Source organism: Mixophyes fleayi, chromosome 2, assembly GCF_038048845.1.
Source record: "Mixophyes fleayi isolate aMixFle1 chromosome 2, aMixFle1.hap1, whole genome shotgun sequence".
NCBI lineage: Eukaryota > Metazoa > Chordata > Amphibia > Anura > Limnodynastidae > Mixophyes > Mixophyes fleayi.
The window spans coordinates 77,049,433-77,072,913 of NC_134403.1; the positions used below are offsets into that span (position 1 = coordinate 77,049,433).

General features: G+C 38.7%; 1 protein-coding gene across 1 annotated transcript in view; it reads left to right on the forward strand.

Annotated features, from left to right (window-relative positions):
• AVIL (advillin) overlaps positions 1-23,481 on the forward strand; it is a 62,653-nt gene that overhangs the window by 30,881 nt on the left and 8,291 nt on the right. Inside the window, exons 6-18 of the mRNA XM_075199328.1 lie at positions 3,000-3,110; positions 5,871-6,076; positions 8,946-9,024; positions 9,453-9,551; positions 10,607-10,760; positions 11,523-11,623; positions 12,354-12,491; positions 12,986-13,144; positions 15,361-15,540; positions 16,564-16,709; positions 18,502-18,646; positions 21,404-21,592; positions 22,411-22,479. Coding sequence (XP_075055429.1) covers positions 3,000-3,110; positions 5,871-6,076; positions 8,946-9,024; positions 9,453-9,551; positions 10,607-10,760; positions 11,523-11,623; positions 12,354-12,491; positions 12,986-13,144; positions 15,361-15,540; positions 16,564-16,709; positions 18,502-18,646; positions 21,404-21,592; positions 22,411-22,479 — 1,776 coding nt within the window. The remainder of the gene's footprint in view (positions 1-2,999; positions 3,111-5,870; positions 6,077-8,945; positions 9,025-9,452; positions 9,552-10,606; positions 10,761-11,522; positions 11,624-12,353; positions 12,492-12,985; positions 13,145-15,360; positions 15,541-16,563; positions 16,710-18,501; positions 18,647-21,403; positions 21,593-22,410; positions 22,480-23,481) is intronic.

A 23,481-nucleotide genomic window follows, 5' to 3' on the forward strand; every position in this document is an offset into this window, starting at 1 on the left:
CTTACCAATTATTCCACCACTAAGGTTTTTCTGAAGTGCTGACACTCTTACTCAGAAAGCATTCAGTTCTCCATTTATCTAAATGAATCTCTTACAACTTACTCTAATTGTGGTTATCATAAACCAAATGATCTCTGTTTCCCCTATGTAGAGTTCTAATGCTAAGCTAAGTCTGGCATGTAAATTTGTAAGAACACAGAGACATGGGCTTATTAAGTGTGATTTTATATGGAAAATAAATCCACAATGCTTAATATGAAATACAATGAACAAAAATGGCATTCACAGATATTAAACAAAAGTTGCTTAAAATAAAAAACAGAAAAATGGTACCCTCACGAATGATCAGATTTCTGCCTGTTGTGAGAGCATGAATTCCTTTCTCAATAGGAAAACTCCAAAAATTAACAAATCTGTTAGATTTACAGGAAATGTTAAATCTGCTTCAGGTACCCAAAGCCCCTTCCACTGTGATGACAAACTTGAGATTCTGTTTAAATGCAAATTAGTTTTTTACAATGTCTTTTCAAACATCTTTCAAGTCATGGTTTCTTTACACTAGCCTAACTTCTTACCAGAATGTTGCACTAAGATTATATTACCTCCACACAACAGGTCACAAGTTTCCCTTCATTTGCATACATGACTCCTGTAAGCATATTTGAGAAAATATGACATTTTCCTGTGTCCTTATTTCCCTTCATTCGAACCTTTTTCCAGCTGTCCAGCCTCCTGTCACCCAATTGAGATGTCCTGGGAAATCACAGAATCACACAGAATGTGAGGGGTCTGTTTTTGGATATTATTGATGATATTGATATAACCTTAAATAGAGATTACATGAGGTTTTAGCTTTTATGACCTGTGCCATACATTGGTATTGGGCACTCATCTGTAGCTACACATCTGGATCTCTCTTTCCATAAATATTTAATTTGTAGGGTACAAGGAATTATAGACAATCAAATAGATAAAGTAATTTATTCTTCCCCTTTCAGGTTATAACCCATGTTTGGATATAGAGTTACTCTTAGCCACAGCAAGCTTATACTCTGAATTAAATCACCACCTATTTGCAGTTTTACCTGACTTATAAGTAGCTACCATATGACAATCTCCAAATCTGAGGGTCATTTCTCACTATTCATCGCCTTAAGCCTCTATGCGGCTTTAAACACCATTGACCACCCTCTCCTCTTGAAAAACCCTCCACTCCATCGGCATCTGCATCTCTTAACTCACTTGGTTCACCTACTACCTAACCAATCACTCCATCTCTGTCTGTACCTCTGCCTCTATCTCCCCTCCTCCCCCCCTGTCAGCATCCCCAAGGATCTGTTCTGAGTCCCTGCTCTTCTCCCTGTACACTTCCTCCCTCTGTGTTCTCATCAGCTCTTTTGCCCTAAAATATCAGCTCTGTGCTGTTAACACCGAAATCTACCTCTCCTCCCATAATATCTTCCCATCCCTCCTCCATTGTGTCTCCAGTTGTCTATCAGCCATCTGCACTTGGCTATCCCAGAGCTTTCTTAAGCTGAATATGTCTACAACAGAAATCATTGTTCCCTCCCCCTCTCTAAGGTCTTCTCACCTCCCCAACCCCTCTCAGTTGACAATACCAACCTCTTCTCTTTCTCTCCAGACCTCTGCCTGGATGTCATCCTCGACTTTCTCCTTCACCTCCCACATTCAGTCCCTCTCCCAATCCTGCCCCTTCCACCTTCATAATATCTCCAGGATCAGACCTATTCTCACAATGGATGCTTCTAATACTCATCCACTCACTCGTTATGTCTTGCATTAATTACTGCAATCTTATCTTTTCTGACCTTCCTTTCTGCCATCTCTCCTACTTCAATCTGTCCTCATTACTGTTGCCCAACTCATTTTCCTTTCTCACCGCTCTATCTCTGCCACCCATCTCTGTAAGTTGCTACACTGTAAGTTCTCACGAGTACGTCCCTCTCTCCTAGGGTAAATGTATGAGAGTTTTCCAGTGGGTTTGAAAAACCAATCAGATTTCAGCTATTATTTATTTAGTAAATTCTACAAAATGATAGCTAGAATCTGATTGGTTGCTATAGGCAACATCTCAAACCTGCCGGAAAACTCACAGCTTGATACATTTACCCCCTAGTGTTTTCCTTTCATAATTATTCAATTTTGTGGGTTGTAATTATGTAAATTTGTTGTTTGTATTTATTTAATGTTGTCGTTTTGTACTAGTGTTATCTGGTCATTTTGTTGTTGTTGTAGAACCTTTGTGAAACCGTATAAATAATAAAAAAATAATAATAATAATAAAATAGTGCCCTTCAAATGTATATCCCAGCGAATTAAAACTGGAAGGATGTATGGGAAACAATCAAAAAGCTGCCTCAATATTAGCCTTCGCTATTAATGTTCCTTGCCTATACTCTAGACTTTTCATACAGCCTTGTTGAAAGAGGTGTAAACTGCTCCACATAATTCAGGGGGCAATAGCATCATTAACTGACTGCCTTTCTGGGAAAGAAGGGGAGTGAATCATCCTGAGATCCTCAAACCTAGAATCGGCAGACAGTTAAAGGTCCAGCAATTCTCTCTAAAGCCAACACTCCAATGTCTCTTGCACCACTTATCTGTCTTCTAGTGCTGAGTGTAAATTCCTTTCTCTCCTGGGAGTCCCCAGCTCCCCCACCCGTAAAACCTTGAGCAAATCCTTCCCTGAGAAATTGTGCCACATCCTTGCCAAAATTGTCAAGTCATGACGCCATTTATTCCATGTCTAGAACCATGGTGAGCTACAGCTCTATTGAGGGTGTATGGCATAGAAATAATAGCCTAGGAAGTCAAAATTGTAAATCTGACAGTGTGTTTATCCCCAACCACAATAAATGTATCTAATTTCTCTAACCAACAATGTCTTTGCCTAATCTGTTTTCTCTATCTCACTGCATATTGACTGCAGCAGTCCATCATCCATACAAGTAGTATCATGACATCTGCTTTACTTACAGGTTGAGTTAAGCTGGAACAGTTTTAACCTTAATGATGTGTTTTTACTGGACCTCGGCAGAATTATAATACAATGGAATGGACCCGAGAGCAACAAAGCAGAGAGAATCAAGGTATATACTATAACTGCTAAAATTGTTACCATTTCATCCTCATCTTCTTTATGAGACTAAATTTCGGCTTTAATTTTAAATAAGTATCATCATTACCTACACATTATATCTAACCAGTATAATTTGCTGCACTAAACTCTCATCTTTACCTAATATTTTGTATTAACATTTATTTATATAGAGCCAGCATACTCTGCAGACTTTAAAACTTGGAAAAACACAATAATAAAATAAGACTGAGTACTAACAGACAGGGAGGTAAGAGGGCCCGGTTCACAAGCTTACAGTCGTTGAAGAATAGGATTTTGATACATGAAGTTAAGTGCCACATATCGCATATTACTCTAGCTAGAGGGAAATGGGAAAAAGTGATTAGTGGGGCTGTGTGGTCTCATTATCACAGCTAATGATGGCTTGGGGGTCAGGAGGTTGATCACTTGATGGTTTGCCGGCTAGGGGAAATACTTGTTGTGCAAGACAGGGAATTCCGCAGAGTGGGTACAGCCCCAAAAAAGTAATGGAGTTGAGAATAGGAGCAAATAATGAGTGTGGATGAGATGCACAGATCTCTGGCAGAGTGGAGGGGATGAGTTTAGAGATAGTTTGAGAGAAGAGAACAGATGTTTACTGGTATAGTTTTATTCATGACTTTGTGTATACTATAAATATTATACATATAGTATAACGTACAATCAATGTAGTTAGTAAGAAGGGAATTGCAAAAATCAATTCAGCAGATAATGAGGACATGAAATAAAGTTTACATTATGATAACAGAATAGCCTAGTAAGCTAAACTAAACCATCATTTTACCTATATGTTATGATAAGTAACAAGATAATATAATTAATTACTCTACCACCTGTGCCTTGACGTTAACTAACTAACCTAATCAGCGCAACTAAATTACCATATTTACTGATACACTGATAACTAATGAGTCTAATTAAAACACTGTCTTAATCTATAATCTATAACTAACCAGCATAAAGAGCTAAACTAAACTGCCATCTTTACCAAAACACCAGGATAACTAACCAACCCAATGAACATCTTTACCTATACTGTCACCACTAACCAACCCAATGAACATCTTTACCTATACTGTCACCACTAACCAACCCAATGAACATCTTTACCTATACTGTTACCACTAACCAACCCAATGAACATCTTTACCTATACTGTCACCACTAACCAGCCTAATGAACATCTTTACCTATACTGTCACCACTAACCAGCCTAATGAACATCTTTACCTATACTGTCACCACTAACCAGCCTAATGAACATCTTTACCTATACTGTTACCACTAACCAACCCAATGAACATCTTTACCTATACTGTCACCACTAACCAACCCAATGAACATCTTTACCTATACTGTTACCACTAACCAACCCAATGAACATCTTTACCTATACTTTCACCACTAACCAGCCTAATGAACATCTTTACCTATACTGTCACCACTAACCAGCCTAATGAACATCTTTACCTATACTGTTACCACTAACCAACCCAATGAACATCTTTACCTATACTGTCAGCACTAACCAACCCAATGAACATCTTTACCTATACTGTCACCACTAATCAGCCTAATGAGCTAAATGAAATCAGCATCTTCACTTCTAACTAACCAAGAGATTGAGCTAAACTAAGCAATTATCTCTACACACATACTAAATATATACTATGTTAACCATCCAGCCTAATGAGCTAAGCTAGAATGTCATGTTTTATTTTTTTGTGCCCAGCCACAATATTATAAGGAGTTTCTGAAAAGAAATATTGTTTGTGGTCTTGTGCAGAAGATGGGAATATTCTCTCGGTAGAGAGTTTAGTAACATGACATTATGGAAATTCCAAGATATTTGATTATTTTTTAGAACGTCTAATTATCATCTATAGCAACTAACCAGCCTAACAAGCTAAACTATATACTCATCATTACTTATACACTAAAATAACTAACTATACTAAAGGGCTAACCTAAACTACCATCTTTAGCTAAACTCAATGTTAGCTAATTACCCTAATAAGCTAAACTAAACCCTTATCTTTGCTTACACATTATGATAACTAACCAGACTAATGAGCTAAAGTCAACTGTTACCCTTATGTATACATTGTACTGGGTATTCCATGAAAAAGGAGGACTCAAAACACATTTCTTAAAGTGACCTAGTTGATCTAGCAAAGATAGTTTTAAGACTTTTTACTACATTTATAAGAATTGCATTCCATCTAGGACAGCTTGCATACATGCAGTACTTTGAAAGCAATTTTAGGTAATTCTAGGCTAATCCTTTAGTAAACTCAACATGAAATATATTACACATACAAATATAATGCAACAATCCAAATATTTGTTTTATTGTTTCTACCAGACTTAATCTCACACATAGACAAACACACACACTCACCACACATAGTGGTTGAAGCTATTTTGTAGGTTTAATTGATATGCATCCTATACATTTTTTAGGAACGAAGGCTAAATTGTCTCAGTAAAGTCACTAGTTTCTAGTGAATTGACAGGCTGCATTTGCATGTATATTGGTCCAGCCAAAGGCAAGAAGCACAACTGGCTCTTGCCTGAACTATCTGTTTGTACTCAATAAGCAGCTCCTTCCACTCATACTATATCAATAATTTCAGCGTTCCGCGATGCAAAAGACAACAGTAAGTGGATTCAAAAACAGAAAACTTTCAGCACTGGCAATAATATGAAAACTTACATTTCTTTTCACTAGGCAATGATGTTAGCTAAAGACATACGTGATCGAGAAAGAGGAGGCAGGATGGAGATCGGTGTGATTGAAGGGGATAATGAGAATGCATTTCCGGAGTTACTGAAACTTCTAGTAAGCACACTTGGAGAAAGACGCTGCAAACTTGGACCAGGGAGTGCTGATGAAGTTGCTGACCAAACACAAAAATGTAACATCATGTTATACCAGTAAGTAACATACATGTGTCCAGTGACATTTAGGTAGTCCATGTGTGTGTGACAGTGGACCAGAAAATATTCTGATAGCTGGCTACACCCCTTCATGGGCCCCTGAAAATAACAACTACAAAAATGTACAACGACAAACTGCTCCATGTAGCTCATTGTGGTTAGTGAGGTCTTACCACTACTAACCAATACAGAGTGGCTTTCTCACACTCTGACCATTCAGAACAAAGCAGCTCTGTATTGATTGGTGTGAAAGCCTCTCATTTGCGTCACGGCTCCACAAGGAGCAGTTCGTCATCGTACATGATTTTTTTTTATTATCTTGATGGATGCAAAGCTGTAACAAAGAAAAGGACCCCCCCATGGGTTTAGGTGAACAATAAATCGATATAAGAGCATGTTTGGCTACTCTGTCCGGGAGGCTCCCAAAATTCAGGGTGTCTTCTTGGACTCCCGGGGCGGCAGAAATATGTTTAATATGACCACAAATTTGGCACTCGATTTGGTACTAGATTTAATGATGGCTCTATTGTTCCTTGTGTTTCAAAGTTATTCAGTAAATAAGAGAATTATTTACATCTAAGAATACTCACACTCCCTTCCACATTTCTCATACACACTGTCACTCCCTCTCACATACACACACTACACACAAACTCCTTTACACTTACCTCTCCTTGCTGTGCTGCTTCCATTTTCCTCAATGGGTCCAGTGTAGTTAGGAGACATGTCCATTCTGCAATTGGTTGCATGACTGTGTGATGTCACTAAGCCAATGGGAGCACAGTAGAGTCTGCGGAGTCATTCCTTTCTTACTTTGCCTGATATTTTCTATGTCTCTGCATAGGGATCTAGCATCTGCATAGGGATCTAGCTTCTGTATAGAAATCTAGCTTCTGCATAGGGATCTAGCTTCTGCATAGGGATCTAGCCACTACATATGTATCTAGCCTCTACTATTCTATTTGTATGCAACAGTACCTGTGAGCAATAGCGCTCTATTGGAAATAAAGGCTCCTATAGAGGAAGATTAGACACAGTTCTATAGGTTTATGTGGGGAGATGGTGGCACTCATTACAATGATATTCTAATGCTTGTTTTATTATGTCTTGTTATGTAAAGTCTTAACTTTTTTTTGTAAGTTAATAACACTTACAAAGTTAAAGGAGAATATAATATATAATAAAGACAGAAAATAATGTGTATATGGCTGTGTATATTTCTGCACGCACCTATCACTTAAAAAAAATAATATATATATATATATATATATATATATATGTGACACTGAGTCACAGTCAACTTCTTGTTGAAATTGAAATAAACTGTACTTTTATTGTTCCATCACAATAAACAGTATATTTTGTCAGGGTGCCACCAGGCAACCTATCACTAGATAGTCCCAGTTTCCATCTCTAGACACCGGGCACTAGCAGCCATTGGTCGCCATGCACAAGTGTGCCATACAGTCTTTTATAGTTGAGACTTCTCCCACAACCTTAGCTTGATGGACAGCCGATATTCCCACTTTAAATGAAAGTCTCCTCAGGTTGCTCTGTAGCTCCTTTTCACTACAGACACATCCTGTTAGCTCTGCTGTTAGCTGTGGAAAAGACACTTTCAAAGCATGAATATGCTTTGAAAAAAATATATATATATATATATATAAGACATATAAGCTTAATGCAATGGACATCATTAATCACAAGTGCCTCTGTTACATCAAGTAAAGTGAGCATGCAGCGTCCATAACATGGCTCCGCAAAGCAAGTACTGCCAACCACCAGAGCAAATGCTAGTGGGTATGGGGTCATTGGAAGCAATGGATTTACCTGTATGCATGCTTTTACCAGCTATACAAAAAAGGCTAGTTAAAGCATGTACTTTACAGCCTACTTGCCTACTTTTTTGTTTTGGGTTCTGGGAGGCACAGGAACAGGTGGGTGTGTGGGGGCGGAGCTCAGAAAAATGTGTCACTAAGCCCCACCCCCCAAGCGAACATAGGTGTTTTGTCCTATACCAGCAGGGGGCGGGGCCGAGATGACGCATGATTCTCATCACTAAGACCCGCTCCCTCCATGTAATTTACCAATCTATCCGGGAGGTTGCTCTGCTCTTCCGGGAGTCCGGGAGCATTCCCAGAAATTTTGGAGTCTCCCGGACATTCCGTGAGAGTAGGCAACTATGCTTTACAGTAGATAAGGAGGCAACTATGCTGTACAGTAGGTAAGGGTCCTTATAAGTAAAATATACTGTCAGAGCAGTGAAGGGAATTCTGAAAATGGATGTTTGGCATTTGATGTAAGGAGAGTGTCTGCTACATACACGCATATTGGGCCTTCATTTTCCATATGTGATGACTACGGGCCTGAGTCATTAAGGAGAGCAAAGCATAAAATAGGAGTAACTTTGCACCTGGGCAATACCATGTTGCATTGGAGAGAGAAGTAAATTTAAAATGTGAGGACAGATTTATAGTTGGGATAGGGCGTGTCCTAGATCAACTTTATATTTCAGTGTAAAAATAAAGTAGTTGTGTACTACATGAAAAAACATCCAGTTTTTAACTTATGTGTAAAATAATAAACTCATTTGCACCCCTTGCATTGTAACATGGTTTGTCAAGGAGAAAACGTACTCCTTTTTATTTTTACCTTTGCTCTCCTTAATGACTCAGGCCCTTGTGTCTACTAGGATCTCAGGAGAATGAGAACAGAGACATAGTCATCTAGACTTATTTACAGTGCGAAAATAAATAACAAACTCTATATTTGTACAGGGTCATTCAACAGCTAAGGAAGAAGTTCATGTGATACAGGCATGAATAGAAAGTCACTAATATAATTTACACATATCTCTTCATGTCAGTGTTTCAGATGCTAGTGGAAAAATGGAGGTAACAGAAGTAGCGACGCGCCCCTTAGTCCAGGACTCTCTGAATCACCAGGTAAGTGAAGAAGTAGGGAGGGCAATTACACTACACTGCTGGAAATATCAATATACGGGTGGCAAATATTTTATAAGGGGATGCTAATCTCAAAAATTATCTTTATTCATGATGTGTGTACAATGTAAATGTGAAAATCATATCTGATTCACTGTTCTGACTTTGGATTAAAACTTTTATATGTAAGACAGAGGCTGCAGCTCTAAGCGGTCCTTGGTGGTCCCTTCTGCTCCCTTCTCCCTATTTCCCACCCTTCTCCTCCCCTTTAAACAATAAATATATTTTATTTATAACTCCATTAGATAAATCATATAAGACAACTTTGAAAATGTGGTTATCCTGCCCTTAATGTACAAATAACATGGTTATATCTGTGGCACAGCTTCAGTAAAATGGATTTTATGCATTTTTGCCAATTATTTTTCTAGGACTGTTACATTTTAGACCAGGGGGGGACCAAAATATATGTCTGGAAAGGAAAAGGGTCCACAAAAGCTGAGAAGCAAACTGCCATGTCCAAAGCTTTGGTAAGTGAATGATAAAATACATACCCAGACCTTTGAGTTAAGTAGTGTGGAAGTGGTACATCTCTGCTCTGTACAGCGCTGCGGATTTAGTGGCGCTGTAGAAATATGATGCTGCTCAATGAGTCTTTTTAAATTAGTGGCAGATGTAACAAGAAGGCAAAAAGATAATGAACAATCATCAACATAGTAGTGTTGTTCACCTCTGAGAGATTGTTGGACAGAGCTCATGATGGCTGTACATGTGCACTGTTCTCCAGAGGTATCCCAGACCTCCTAGAACTGAAGAGCGAATGCAGCAGATGCATTAACCACTGTGAAATGTACTTCAATCTGTGTACTTTCAGCTATGAAGGGTGTTTAGGTGCACATTTTTCAGTGCAAACCTAGGCACTCTTTTGCATCTAATCCGTACTTATATTTTACCCCAAGTTTTTATAAGAAAAGGGATATGGACAGAACTTATTTTGGTCTGATGAGGTAAAATGTAATGGCAGCATTTTTTTTTTCATGAAATTAGCAAGCCTAAATGCTTTTGACAAAGTATCTTCCAGACATGGCAATACTCACTTAGCCAAAATATATTGCAAAATATAACCAGTTTTCAAACTAAGAAACATTTTCATTGCAATGTACAATTTAAGTCATGCATGATCTAAACACTGCACTGGGCATAAGCAATGCTACCTTTATATACTAGACTCACAAGACATGTGAGACACCTGAATGTTTATTTTAGCCATTTGTAATATTTAGTTAATCTATACAAAGCAGCTGAGGTGACAGAGGATTTTGGTGCATGTAAGAGGGGCGAGAGTGGATTGAATTCCACATTATAATGATCTTGTTACCCTGCATGGATACCTGAGTTCTGTGTCGCCTCTCCTCAGGCGGCCATGGTTAATAGGCAAGTATGGAGGAAAAGTGGTGAAGTGCACTAATTACTAATTGGACCCCTTAATATCTACTTGGGGATTCAAACTAGTGGAAGTAGAGCATAGTTACCTGCATATCCCAAATGTCCACTATGCTAATTGTTGTGGTACTGAATTTAACAGGAGTTCATTAAGATGAAATCATATCCACGCACTACCAATGTGGAAACTGTTAATGATGGAGCAGAGTCCGCGATGTTCAAGCAGCTCTTCCAGAAGTGGACAGTGAAAGACCAATCTGCGGGCATGGGGAAGGTCTTTCATGTCAGTACGGTTGGTGAGTAGACTACACAGTGACCAAGTAGGACCAGTAAATACATAACAAGTTGTGTTCCTGATCCTGAGATACAGTCACTGACAGAACTACCATCATCGCAGTCGCTAAGAAACTGGGACCTTGTGAGGAAAAACCTGGATTCCCCCCCCCCACATTATTGTTAAGGGGCCCATCAATGCCATGTTCCTGTTGGATTCTGTTATACCTCACCTTTTCTTCCTAATTTCTGACTACAAATTGGTGAGACTTGGCTATTGATCATGTACCAATAAAATATGCCAATATACCAATGACAAGCCATTCAAGTTTATCAGAAACTCCAGATAAAGGGGTGCGTCAATCTCTTATACTGGGGATGTCCTAGATTTAAGGTGACACTGGAATAATGGCAAATTAAATTTCTTCTTGCAATTATTTGCTGCAATAAATAACTTTTTTTTGCATTTAGTCTGGTGTGACCTGTATCCTGTGATTGAATGTATATATGGTGAACTACTTCCTACTATCAGACTTGCTGTCAACCTGTTTCCCTGTAGCTGCTGTAATTCTACAAATCCCTGCATGTCTTACCCGTCAGAGAAGGGGAAGTCATGCTGAGACTTATAGTTCCACAAGAGCTGCAGTGACATAGGTTGTCTAAGCCCGATTTAGAGAATGTAATATGTACGTGCAGCTGTGCCATCTTCCAAGTAATACAATAAGCAGTTCAGTAAGATCCTATGGTATGTCTCAGCAACTAACCTATGGCAATGTGTATTACAGCTAAAGTCAGCCAGGAGAAATTTGATGCTTCTTTACTCCATGCAAAACCAGCTATGGCTGCACAGGAGCGCATGGTGGATGATGGGAGCGGCAGCGTAGAGGTTTGAGTTTACAGCCTGCTCTTTTTTTATCTTATTCTCGATCCTTGTTTTCTCTCATTTACCCCAGCATGTCTATAGCAGTACATTAGCTAATGCATAGGTCAATTTATTATTATGCTGCAATAGGGATGTTTTTTTTTTTATCTCAGCTTATCGTGTCAATAAAAAAAAAATACTTATTTCCACAATTTACCAAAAATCTCACTAGGGCCTTGGTGATACTGGATCAGACTGGGAAGAGTTAGCTTGGACGGGTCAGTCTGAGGGGATACATGCTTGTGTGATCCTGCTAGCTGCTTCACTCATGTGCAGTGGAAAATAATATGAAAAAATATAGAGAAATATTTTAAAAATATTGTCCACTGAAAAAAATTCTTTATTCACAAACTATAATATTTCTTCTGTTATAGCCATTGTGAGATGGAGATAACAGAACAAGGATGCTTTGCATGAGGAAGCTGATCTACGGGGTAACCTGGCAAATATTGTCACCAGTGGGGGCCTCCTTGATGTATAGGGCAAAATATTCCTTATGTGCTAACTATGCCCCCCTGTATTGGATCTCTGTACATAGACCCCACTAGAGACCAGAGCAAAGAATACCATTAATACATGTCCATTCATGGAGAGTAAAACATATGCACTGTAATCATAAAGTGGGTCATGTCATGGAGTTGGGTTTGCTTTCTATATATACTATACACTGATACTGACATGGATATTGTCTCAGGTATGGAGGATTGAGCACCTGGAGTTAGTCCCAGTGGAGGCCCAGTGGTACGGATTTTTCTATGGTGGTGACTGTTATCTTGTACTCTACACATACCACGTCAACAAGAAACCAAATTATATACTCTATATATGGCAGGTAAGTGGGACACAAACATTATGTGATACAGTCAGTGATGTATTCAATCGGTAGCTTGGTATAGTTTAGGAAAACTGGCCATTATGGGACAGTATATATCCAAAGTCCTGAAAACAGGACACATAATAAGGACAATCGTCATTTCACTCCTTTACTGCTCCATATACACTGTCACTTATCTCACATTGTATTCCTTGTGCCCTCACTAGATGGAAATCTCTGCTTCTATGCAGTAATATTACATGTCTATGTCACTATTTCATGACAAGTGTTACTTAATATTTGTGTAATAGATCAAACAAGCAGGTTTTTAGGCAGACACTGATAGGTCCACCGTTGTGAGTGGCAGGCATTGGTGGAAACAGGAATTAAACCAATTAACACCACTGATCCCTCCTGAAGCAGTCACTGTTTTTCACGATGCAAAGACAATATGGACAGGCTCACAGCATTTTGCATGCCCAAAGATCTCGATACTGCTCTCTTACCTATAGGGTCGCCATACATCCCAAGATGAGCTGGCAGCCTCTGCCTACTTGGCTGTTCAGCTGGACCAGGATTTTAATGGGCAACCAGTGCAGGTGCGAGTGTGCATGGGAAAGGAGCCCCGGCATTTCATGGCCATCTTCAAAGGAAAGCTTGTCATATTTGAGGTAACGTTGTGTTTTCCCCATACTTAAGCTGGGTACACACTACAGAATTTTCCACCAACTTTGCATGCTGATCAATTTTACATGCGATCGATGGTCCGATCGCTCGGTCCATGGACTGCATACACACTAGCCTTGTTTTAGATGATAAAGGGAAGAGCGGACGTCCCTTTAGCGACTTTTTACAGCCATGTTGTCGTGAGCAATGATTGCAATTTCGTACACACTGAAGCAACATCGGTCGGAAATTTATACACACTTCACAACGGAAACGAGATTGGAACGAAAATATTGAACGGTACGACCAACCAAATGAGACGACAATCGTCCATTTGGCCAGACTTTTGACCATCGTGTCACTGCACACACTGACCCGACTTTTGAACGAGCGGTCGTATGTCGGCCGGTTGAGCCGATTATTGGATGAAAACCCTGTAGTGTGTACCCAGCTTTAGAGATTAGCTCATCAATAATAATTCAACTTTATTTACTTGTAAACCCCAATGTTTCTTTGTTCTGCTGAGTGTACAAGCATTAAAACAAAAAGTGAAGATTACATCTGCCAAGTTAAAATATGTATATATTTCAGTGTATATATAAGTGTATATATCAGCTTTCCATATGTCAGTATGACATATGTCAGATCTACAAGAGTCGGTGCTTAACACTGTACCGAATAAAGTAAACATACATCTCTCTCAGTCCCTCCAACATGACCAGCTCTGCCTAGTATAAAATGCTCTGCTCATGAGCTTCTCACTCAAATTACTGTTGTACGTACCAGGGCTGATGCTTCAAACACCTTTCTCTCCCAATTCACTCGTTCCGCACAGGTGTCTGCAATAATAAATGTTGTGGGAAATTCAGGAGCAGAGCATTTTGTAATGGGTGGGACAGTAAAAGAGGCCATGTTGAAGGGTCTGTTGTCTTTCATCAGAAAGGTTTAAGGTTTAGACACATACATCTGGCCAGAATAAAGCCTTTCATCCACATCCACAAAGTAGAGCTGGCTCCTAGCTTACCTGTGTGAGTAATGCAGTGTTTGTGATCAAAGAAATGTTTCCTTACACAATAACTTCTAAAAAGAAGGCTTTCACTTAATTATTGGTTACCGCTACTAATGACAGCTGTCAAACGGTAGTCAGATGGCTTATTCAATGCTAGCTTTGTAATTAGATTGTTCAAATCACTCAATTGCTCCTTTGCTGACTCATTGAACTGAACAGAGCACGATTCTCCCCACCGGAACAAGTAAGCTCTGAGGGCACTGCATGCAAATTTTAAAAGCAGAATTGCACCGTGTGTCATGAGGAGTGTTCCCACTTCTGTTCAATGTGTCAGCATATGAGTGATTAAGTATTATGAACATTGGTGCTATTATGTCTGAATAGTGCTATCATACAAACGTACCTTTACCATATCATATATACATACAGTGGTTGAAGCAGGCTAATATATGGTTTTGGGCCATACCACCCCTCCTCCTACTTTTTGATTTTACAAAAATCAACTTACAGTCACTTATATTTTTTCATTCAGCATTACATATGTTGAGCATGCTGCATGGCTCAAATAGTTTTTTTCCCTTATTGGAAAAGCTTCCAATAAAACTCTTATTTTTCTTAATAAATATTATAATGAAATCTAAATACATTTTTTGTTTTTATAAATCTGGTCTAAAATGTAATGCTTTTCTAAATAACAAGTAGGTATTCCTTAGCTATTCACAGTAACTTATACCAAAAACATGTTAAAAGTTTTTTCAGTAAGTTTTTTGAGAAATGCAAGTAGGAATTTGGTTGCACACTGACAATGAATTACCGAAGTTAGAATAGAATCTTTCTGGAAAAGAGCAAGTGAAGATAATAATTATGATAATATTTCTACTATTCAAAAATGTAACTATTGGCATGTTTTTAAAGCAATTAAGTTTTCGTTTCAATTATTTAATTCCAAGAATGAAAATAATAGTTCTAATCATTATCATAATCAGCTATTTATATAGCGCCACTAATTCCGCAGCGCTGTACAGAGAACTCACTCACATCAGTCCCTGTCCCATTGGAACTTACAGTCTAAATTTCCTAATACACAGACAGAGAGAGAGAGAGACTAGGGTCAATTTGATAGCAGCCAATTAACCTAGTAGTGTGGTTTTGGAGGTAAATCGAATGGTTTGTAAGGTCCCTTACTGTTTGTGTGTTTTCTTGGTTGTGCAGGGTGGTACCTCCCGAAAGGGAAATGAGGAGCCCGAGCCTCCTGTGAGGCTGTTTCAGATTCGTGGGACGGAGCCTTCAAACACCAAAGCAATAGAACTTCCCGCATACTCATCTTCCCTTAACTCCAATGATGTGTTCTTGCTGAAGACACAAACAGAGCATTTCTTGTGGTATGGAAAGGTAAGCATGGGAGTGGTCTGTCCTCTATAGTAGGGTATACCATTTCAGTACAGCCCGGCCTTTAATGTAGCATTCACATTGCACGATGCAGCATATGAAATCTTCAATGGAATATATTGCTATGTTAATCTGCTGCAGAGAAGTTAGAGCATGATGAATATTTTAGTTAAGTATAAACATATCGGTTATTGCATACACATCACTGAGCTTGGTGATACACAGCCATTGGTATATGTCAAATAACCACTTTACTTGTTCTTTAAAGAATGAAACAATTTCAGGATTATGGGCCTGATTCATTAGTGTTCTTATCTGCCGTTTTTTGCTTATCTTAAGCTCATGCCCAGAAATGGGAGATAAGAAGCAAAATCCACTGTGTAAGTGAATAATTTCTTAAGTTAAGATGAAAATACATCTTAACTTCACTCTTATCTCCCTGGGGTATATTTACTAAGCTGCGGGTTTGAAAAAGTGGGGATGTTGCCTATAGCAACCAATCAGATTCTAGCTTTCATTTATTTAGTACCTTCTACAAAATGACAGCTAGAATCTGATTGGTTGCTATAGGCAACATCCCCACTTTTTCAAACCCGCAGCTTAGTAAATCTAGCCCCCTGTCTCTTCTTAAAATAAGCATCTTAACTTTTGCACAAGATAAGATCACTAATGAATAAGGCCCTATGTTATTATATTATAATCTTGCAGACATCTAAGGTGTTTATTTGTGTAAATGTAATGTATTTTGGGACGATTAGATACTCTTTAGTCAGTAAATGTAGTAGTTACACGTGACTGATACAGTTTTACGTTTTTTTAAGTGTAAGTGAAAATAACAGTCGTATAATAACAGTTGGCACCAGGTTGTCAACACAATTTTTCAGGTTTTGATTTTGTTTCCATTGGTGGATCTAACCAACCAAAATAGCACATAGCATTTCCAATACACTGTAACTTGTGACATTATTTGATAAATCTAGTTCTTATACATCTACACGTATGTTTATACTCTGCTTTATTTCACAGGGCTCAAGTGGAGATGAACGAGAAATGGCCAAGAAGTTGGCAGCCATTTTGTGTGATGGCAGTCAGGAGACGTTGGCAGAGGGACAGGAGACTGTTCAGTTTTGGGAGATTCTGGGTGGAAGGGCTCCATATGCTAATGACAAGAGGTATCAATTTGGTTTTCGATTATTAGACTGTCTATACTAATTATCAAGTAAACAAATTTCTGTGATCAGTGTAAAAACATGACTGGGGCAGCACGGTGGCTATGTGGTTAGCACTCCTGCCTCACAGCACTGGGGTCATGAGTTCAATTCCCGACCATGGCCTTATCTGTGTGGCGTTTGTATGTTCTCCCCGTGTTTGCGTGGGTTTCCCTGGGTCCCCCGGTTTCCTCCCACACTCCAAAAACATACTAGTAGGTTAATTGGCTGCTATCAAAATTGACCCTAGTCTCTCTCTGTCTGTCTGTCTGTGTGTGTGTATGTTAGGAAATTTAGACTGTAAGCCCAATGGGGCAGGGACTGATGTCATTGATTTCTCTGTACAGCGCCATGGAATCAGTGGCGCTATATAAATAAATGGTGATGATGATGATGACTGCCAACTTAATACCTTCATATTGTCACTGAATACCTCCATGATTTGTAATGCCATTATTTATAATTTAGTAGGTGCATTAGTCCATTATGCTTGTTAAAGGAAATGAATACCCTTTTTCAATGTAATTGGCCATTATGATTGGTAACAGTGGAATGTATCTGGGTGAAGAGGGCGTCACATTCAGTGGACATCAGCTGATCACGTGATTCTCACATCCACTCATGTGGAGCCCTCTTCACCCATGCTTGCTATGTGAGTGTTAGGCACTACTGCGTTACTTCATTCTGTATGGTCAGATGAAAAACTACAATAACCACAATGCATTGTACCTTTGTAGCATCTCAAATTAGTATTGTAAAATAAGGAACTACTGTATATCTAACCTGTTTTTACCATAAGCGGCTTTGACATAGAATTTGCACATGTTTGTGCATGCACTGTCACTTAGTACATGGTACATACAGGAGATGAAGATACTGAAGGTTATGAAAGGACAAATCATACAGACATCCGTAGCTTTTCACAGTGCACAAATCCATCTGTTTATCCACCTCATGTATGTATAAGTGCACGCCTGCATTCCAATTTTGGGAACCCGCCCTATAAAATAAATCTGTGCTAACTTTTGTATAATTATGGGTCTGACTGGAGATGCAAATGGTGGAAAGAGTAAAAACATCACTTCAAGTTCTATCCTACCTAATGTTAGGACCATACCCTTCATTAACTTCAACTTTCTTAATTTTTTCTCCAAAGATACTGCTCGGTTCAACGTCATTTATATCTTAAATTAATTGTGAGTGTGGTGAGTCAACATCAGAACTGTGTTTATTATGTGTTTATTATGTGTGTCACATTTGTGTGTTTGATTTTTTTTATTATACCAGTATAAATGGAGGCTGCAGAAGGACTTCCAGTAAAGGTATAGGCCAAGACCTGGTTACCACCACTTCTGGAGATGTATGACAAAACAAGACCTTTTGTAGAGAGAACAATGCTCTGCGGCTCTTTGCTGCACTTGGAATGCTCAGCAGAACACCCTCTAAATCTCATTTAAATGACCTAATTCGGCCTAACTTAATCTAATATTTTTTCATGTGCCTGGCCTGTGCTCAGCATGGATGCTGTGCAGGTGCACGTTACGATAACAAGAAAGTGATGAAAATACAGGAGTATACAGGCCAACACGTGACTATTGCCAATAGAAATAAAAATTTTTAACTTTTTTCTTTGTATTGTATTTAACTATTTATTTGAACAAATAAAAGCTAAATTATCGTCTACGGAGTGAAAGCCTTCAAATTAGACATAACTTTGATGTGACTGTATATCTTTAACATCTGGATCTCCTATTAGGCTTCAGCAAGCGGTAGCAGACGTCCATCCGCGACTGTTTGAATGCTCTAACAAGACTGGGCGCTTTATTGTAACCGAAGTTACAGACTTCAACCAAGATGACCTTAACCCTACTGATGTCATGCTCCTGGATACATGGGACCAGGTGAGGAGAAGATAGGACATGTCATCATATTAGGACAGTAACTTATCTAACTTGTTTTTTATGCATGGTTAATTGTCAGTCAAGGTAGGTAGTATAAAGGGAGAAAGATAATTTACTGCTCACATCCCTTCTGTATAAAATAAATACACATATTCTACTGGTAACTAAAATGATTATGGAGTTTTGTGCTGCCCCAATAACTTTACTACAATGTGTACAGTAGAAGATAACATACGGTAAAGAATCAAATAAAAAGTAAATAAAACACAATCCACTGGGGAGAAGTTGGGGTAGCTGGCTGCCCCTACAATTCTGCTGCCTTTATATCTATTTATCTCTCATTTTCTTAATCTATTCTAACAATTCTTACAATCAAGGTGAGATAAGCACTGACTATTATTTCCTATATTTCTTGCTACCCTAAGCCCTCCAAATGTGGGCCTGTGCTTCCATTGTAGGGTAACGAGACAAACTCATTGCAAGACAAAGGCTATGCGCAGACGGGCTCTTCTTGGTGTATATTTGAAGCATTTTTAGGCTATTGATAATGTTTTACCTTCCCATAGATATAGAAGAATCTTGCAGATCTAGTGTGAGGTAGCATGTTAAAGCTGAGTTATTTTTAAAATAATATGGAACTGTGAAATTTCATTAGGCTCATTTACAGGTTAACCATTTGTACTCTAGCTGATTGAAATATTGTTTACATGTCTTAATAGCAATAAGGTGGCACATGTGAATTATGGACTTTAAAATCTTGCATAAACTTCTGAAGTCAAGCCAGATGACTGCAATCAAAACACTGTTTAATCATTAAGATCAATGCAGTGACTTCCAATGAACTCCTCAACACAAGTAAAACAACGTATGTGAAACATGTTTGACATGCATTTCCACTGGTGTATGACTTAGTCCAAGTCAGTTAGTACAGTCAGTTTTATGCAAAGAGTCAATATTTGCAGTTTTGACCCTTCTTTATGAAGACCTCTGTAATTCGCTCTAGCATGCTGTCAATCAACTTCTGGGCCACATACTGACTGATGGCCGACCCATTCTTGCCTTATCAGTTTGTCAGAATTTGTGAGTTTTTGTTTTTCCACCCGCCTCTTGAGGATTGACCACAAGTTCTCAATGGGATTAAGGTCTGGGGAGTTTCCTGGCCAAGCCACTTAATTATCACCTTTGCTTTATGGCAAAGTGCTCCATCATGCTGTAAAAGGCATTGTTCATCACCAAGTTGTTCTTGGATGATTGGGAGAAGTTGCTCTTGGATGTTTCGGTACCATTCTTTATTCATGGCTGTGTTCTTAGGCAAAATTGTGAGTGACCCCACTCCCTTGGCTGAGAAGCAACCCCACACATGAATGGTCTCAGGATGTTTTACTGTTGGTATGACACAGGACTGATGGTAGTGCTCACCTTTCCTTCTCCGGGCAAGCGTTTTTCCAGATGCCCCAAACAATCTGAAAGGGGATTCATCAGAGAAAATGACTTTACCCCAGTCGTCAGCAGTCCAATCCCTGTACCTTTTGCAGAATATCAGTTTGTCCCTGATGTTTTTCCTTGAGAGAAGTGGCTTCTTTGCTGGCTTTCTTGACACCAGGCCATCCTCCAAAAGTCTTCATCTCACTGTGCGTGCAGATGCACTCAAACCTGCCTGCTGTCATTCCTGAGCAAGCTCTGCACTGGTGGTGCCCCAATCCCGCAGCAGAATCAACTTTAGGAGACGTTCCTGGCATTTGCTGGACGTTCTTGGGCGTCTTGAAGTCTTCTTTACAACTATTGAACCTCTCTCCTTGAGGTTCTTGATGATCTGATAAATTGTTGATTTAGGTACAATCTTATTAGCAGCAATATCCTTAACTGTGAAGCCATTTTGTGCAAATCAATGATGACTGCATGTGTCCTTGCAGGTAACCATGGATAACAGAGGAATGATTTCAAACACCACCCTCCTTTTAAAGCTTCCAGTCTGTTATTCTAACTCAATCAGCATGACAGAGTGATCTCCAGCCTTGTCCTCGTCAACACTCTCACCTGTGTTAACGAGAGAATTACTGACCTGATGTCAGCTGGTCCTTTTGTGGCAGGGCTGAAATGAAGTGGAAATGTTGTTTTTGGGATAAAATTCATTGTCATGGCAAAGAGGGACTGTAATTAATTTCAATTCATCTGATCACTCTTCATGACATTCTGGGGTATATGCAAATTGCCATCATAAAAACTGAGGCAGCAGACTTTGTGAAAAATAATATCTGTGTCATTTTGAAAACTTTTGGCCATGACTGTCTGTATTCCATTTACCACAAGAAAGACTGGCTGTTTTTAGGATGGAAAATGAAAGGTCCGTGTATACCTATGGTTTATAGAGCACATTTTACAAAGACAATTATTTGCTCATGAAATGTATGTTTTTTATCTTTAATACATATACTTGATTAAGTTCAAAACATTATAATTATGTACAACACTGTAAAAGTTCTGATTAACTATGTCAAAGCTAATAATGGCAAAATGCGCATGTTATTTGGTAGAACTGAAACTATAGATTATAAGAAAATCTAGCACAATTTCAAAACCCTTAAACTTACAGAATCTATTTAGTTGAACAAAATGGTCTATATGCAATATATTTATTTAATTATTATATAATTTAATAATATGCAATTTTGTTATACATTTGTGCAAATGCAATACATGGTGTAGTAAAATACTAATAGGTGAGTGATATAACTTTCACTTGTATCCTTCACCAAGATATTCCTGTGGATTGGATTAGAAGCAAATGCAATTGAGAAGAAGGAAGCATCAGTGACTGCTCTCGACTATCTGCAGACTCATCCCAGTGCCCGAGATCCAGAAACGCCCATACTCACCATCAAACAGGGGTTTGAGCCACCAATCTTTACAGGGTGGTTTCTGGCTTGGGACCCATATAAATGGAGTGTAAGATGTAATACTGTTACAAAAATCTGTTTAATAATTAGTATTATACTATGCAGTTGCAAATTAAGCTACAGTATTTATATTCCATGTGTTTTCTTTTGTTTTTTCCAGTGAATGAATGCAAGTTATAATTCTCTTAATAAAAAAAAAAAAGAATATCTGCTAGGAAACAAAGAGTTCTGTTGTCATGGAAATTATTGTTCTTTGCATTACTACACTTTTATGTAGACTGTCATTGTGGCTTATACTCAACAATATGTAGCAGAGATAGCAGCACTGATAACTGCAGCCGGTTATTCATACAGTAGTTTCATACTGTGTATCATGTCTAGGGGCTAGATTTACTAAGCTGCGTGTTTGAAAAAGTGGGGATGTTGCCTATAGCAACCAATCAGATTCTAGCTATCATTTTGTAGAAGGTACTAAATGAATGAAAGCTAGAATCTGATTGGTTGCTATAGGCAACATCCTCACTTTTTCAAATCCGCAGCTTAGTAAATCTAGCCCTAGGTGTAAATACATGCCAATAGTCTAGATTTTGTTTTACAATACCATGAATATAACACAAAGCACAAGTAAAAGTTAAAATTGTGTCAGTGCATTTCCTTCTGGGACTATATTTTAGAAGCAAATAATAATCTGTCAATAAAATTCTAACATTCAGTTTCCTTTAAGGATTTATAAGTTTGTTGTGTGAAAAACTAAGGCAGTTCAGTGGCACATATTCTACAGTGATTTCTAAGTTATCATTTATCCAGCCCGATTGGCAATATGACAGTAGGAATACAAATCTGCTCTTGACTCTTATTCCCTTGTAGGGTGGCAAATCATATGAGGAACTGAAGAAAGAACTGGGTGATACTGCAGGCATACAGAGAATTACACGGGTAACTTTTTTTTCTCAGACTGCATGCTAATATTTGGGTGACAAAACCACAATGCTGAAATAAACACATGGATTTGGATTGGTTTGCAGTATTGTGGGCAACAAAGTGGTTAGCATTGCTGTCTCACATCACGTGGGCCATAGAATTCAATATCAACCACAAAGCCGGATTTAGACCTCATGGGGCCCTAGGCAAGATACTGGCTTGGGGCCCACTCCCTGAAAAAATCCATAGCACTATAGTTTTTTAGCATAACATATACCCGGGCTGGCTGGCAGACTTAAGCCTGGGGGGCAAGCATATAGCACTGACCCATAAGTAGCGGCCCATTTTTAAAGGGTGGTCTCACCGCCGGCCCTGGGAGGGCCCTCTGGGGACCACTGGGCCCTAGGCAATTGAATAGGTTGCCTAGTGGTAAATCTGGCCCTGATCAACCAGGGCACAATATGTGTGGAGTTTGTATGTTCTTCCCGCGTTTAAGTGGATTTCCTCCAGGTGCATAAGTTTCCATCTACACTCCAAAAACATACATGTAGGTTAATTGCCTATCAGACAAAATTTACGCCAATGCGTGTTCAAGTAATAGTGACTAAAGAATTCAAACTCCACTGGGACAGGGTCTATATAAACGTTATACTGGGTGTACATGTGTAGTAAAGTCCTCTTATGCCAACCATGCATCCTTTTCAGCAACTTTACACTCTCCAGAAACCAAAATCTAAATTCAAACCTGTTTTCAATGAATTATATAATGCATTGGGCCACAAGGCTAAATGGGCCTATGTTTGACACAAGGAATGAACTTTATTGCCCTGTGCTATTAAGAGATGGGCGCCACCATAGTCCTCCTCAAAACTGGCAGCTGAAATGCCTTCTGTTCTCATCCCTACTATATAAATTTGTTTATTAAATATGTTTGAAAAACATTGTTAAAAGATAAATATTGTATACTAAGCATTAATAGATCTTAACCGGATTATTATTGAGTTCAACATACTCCAT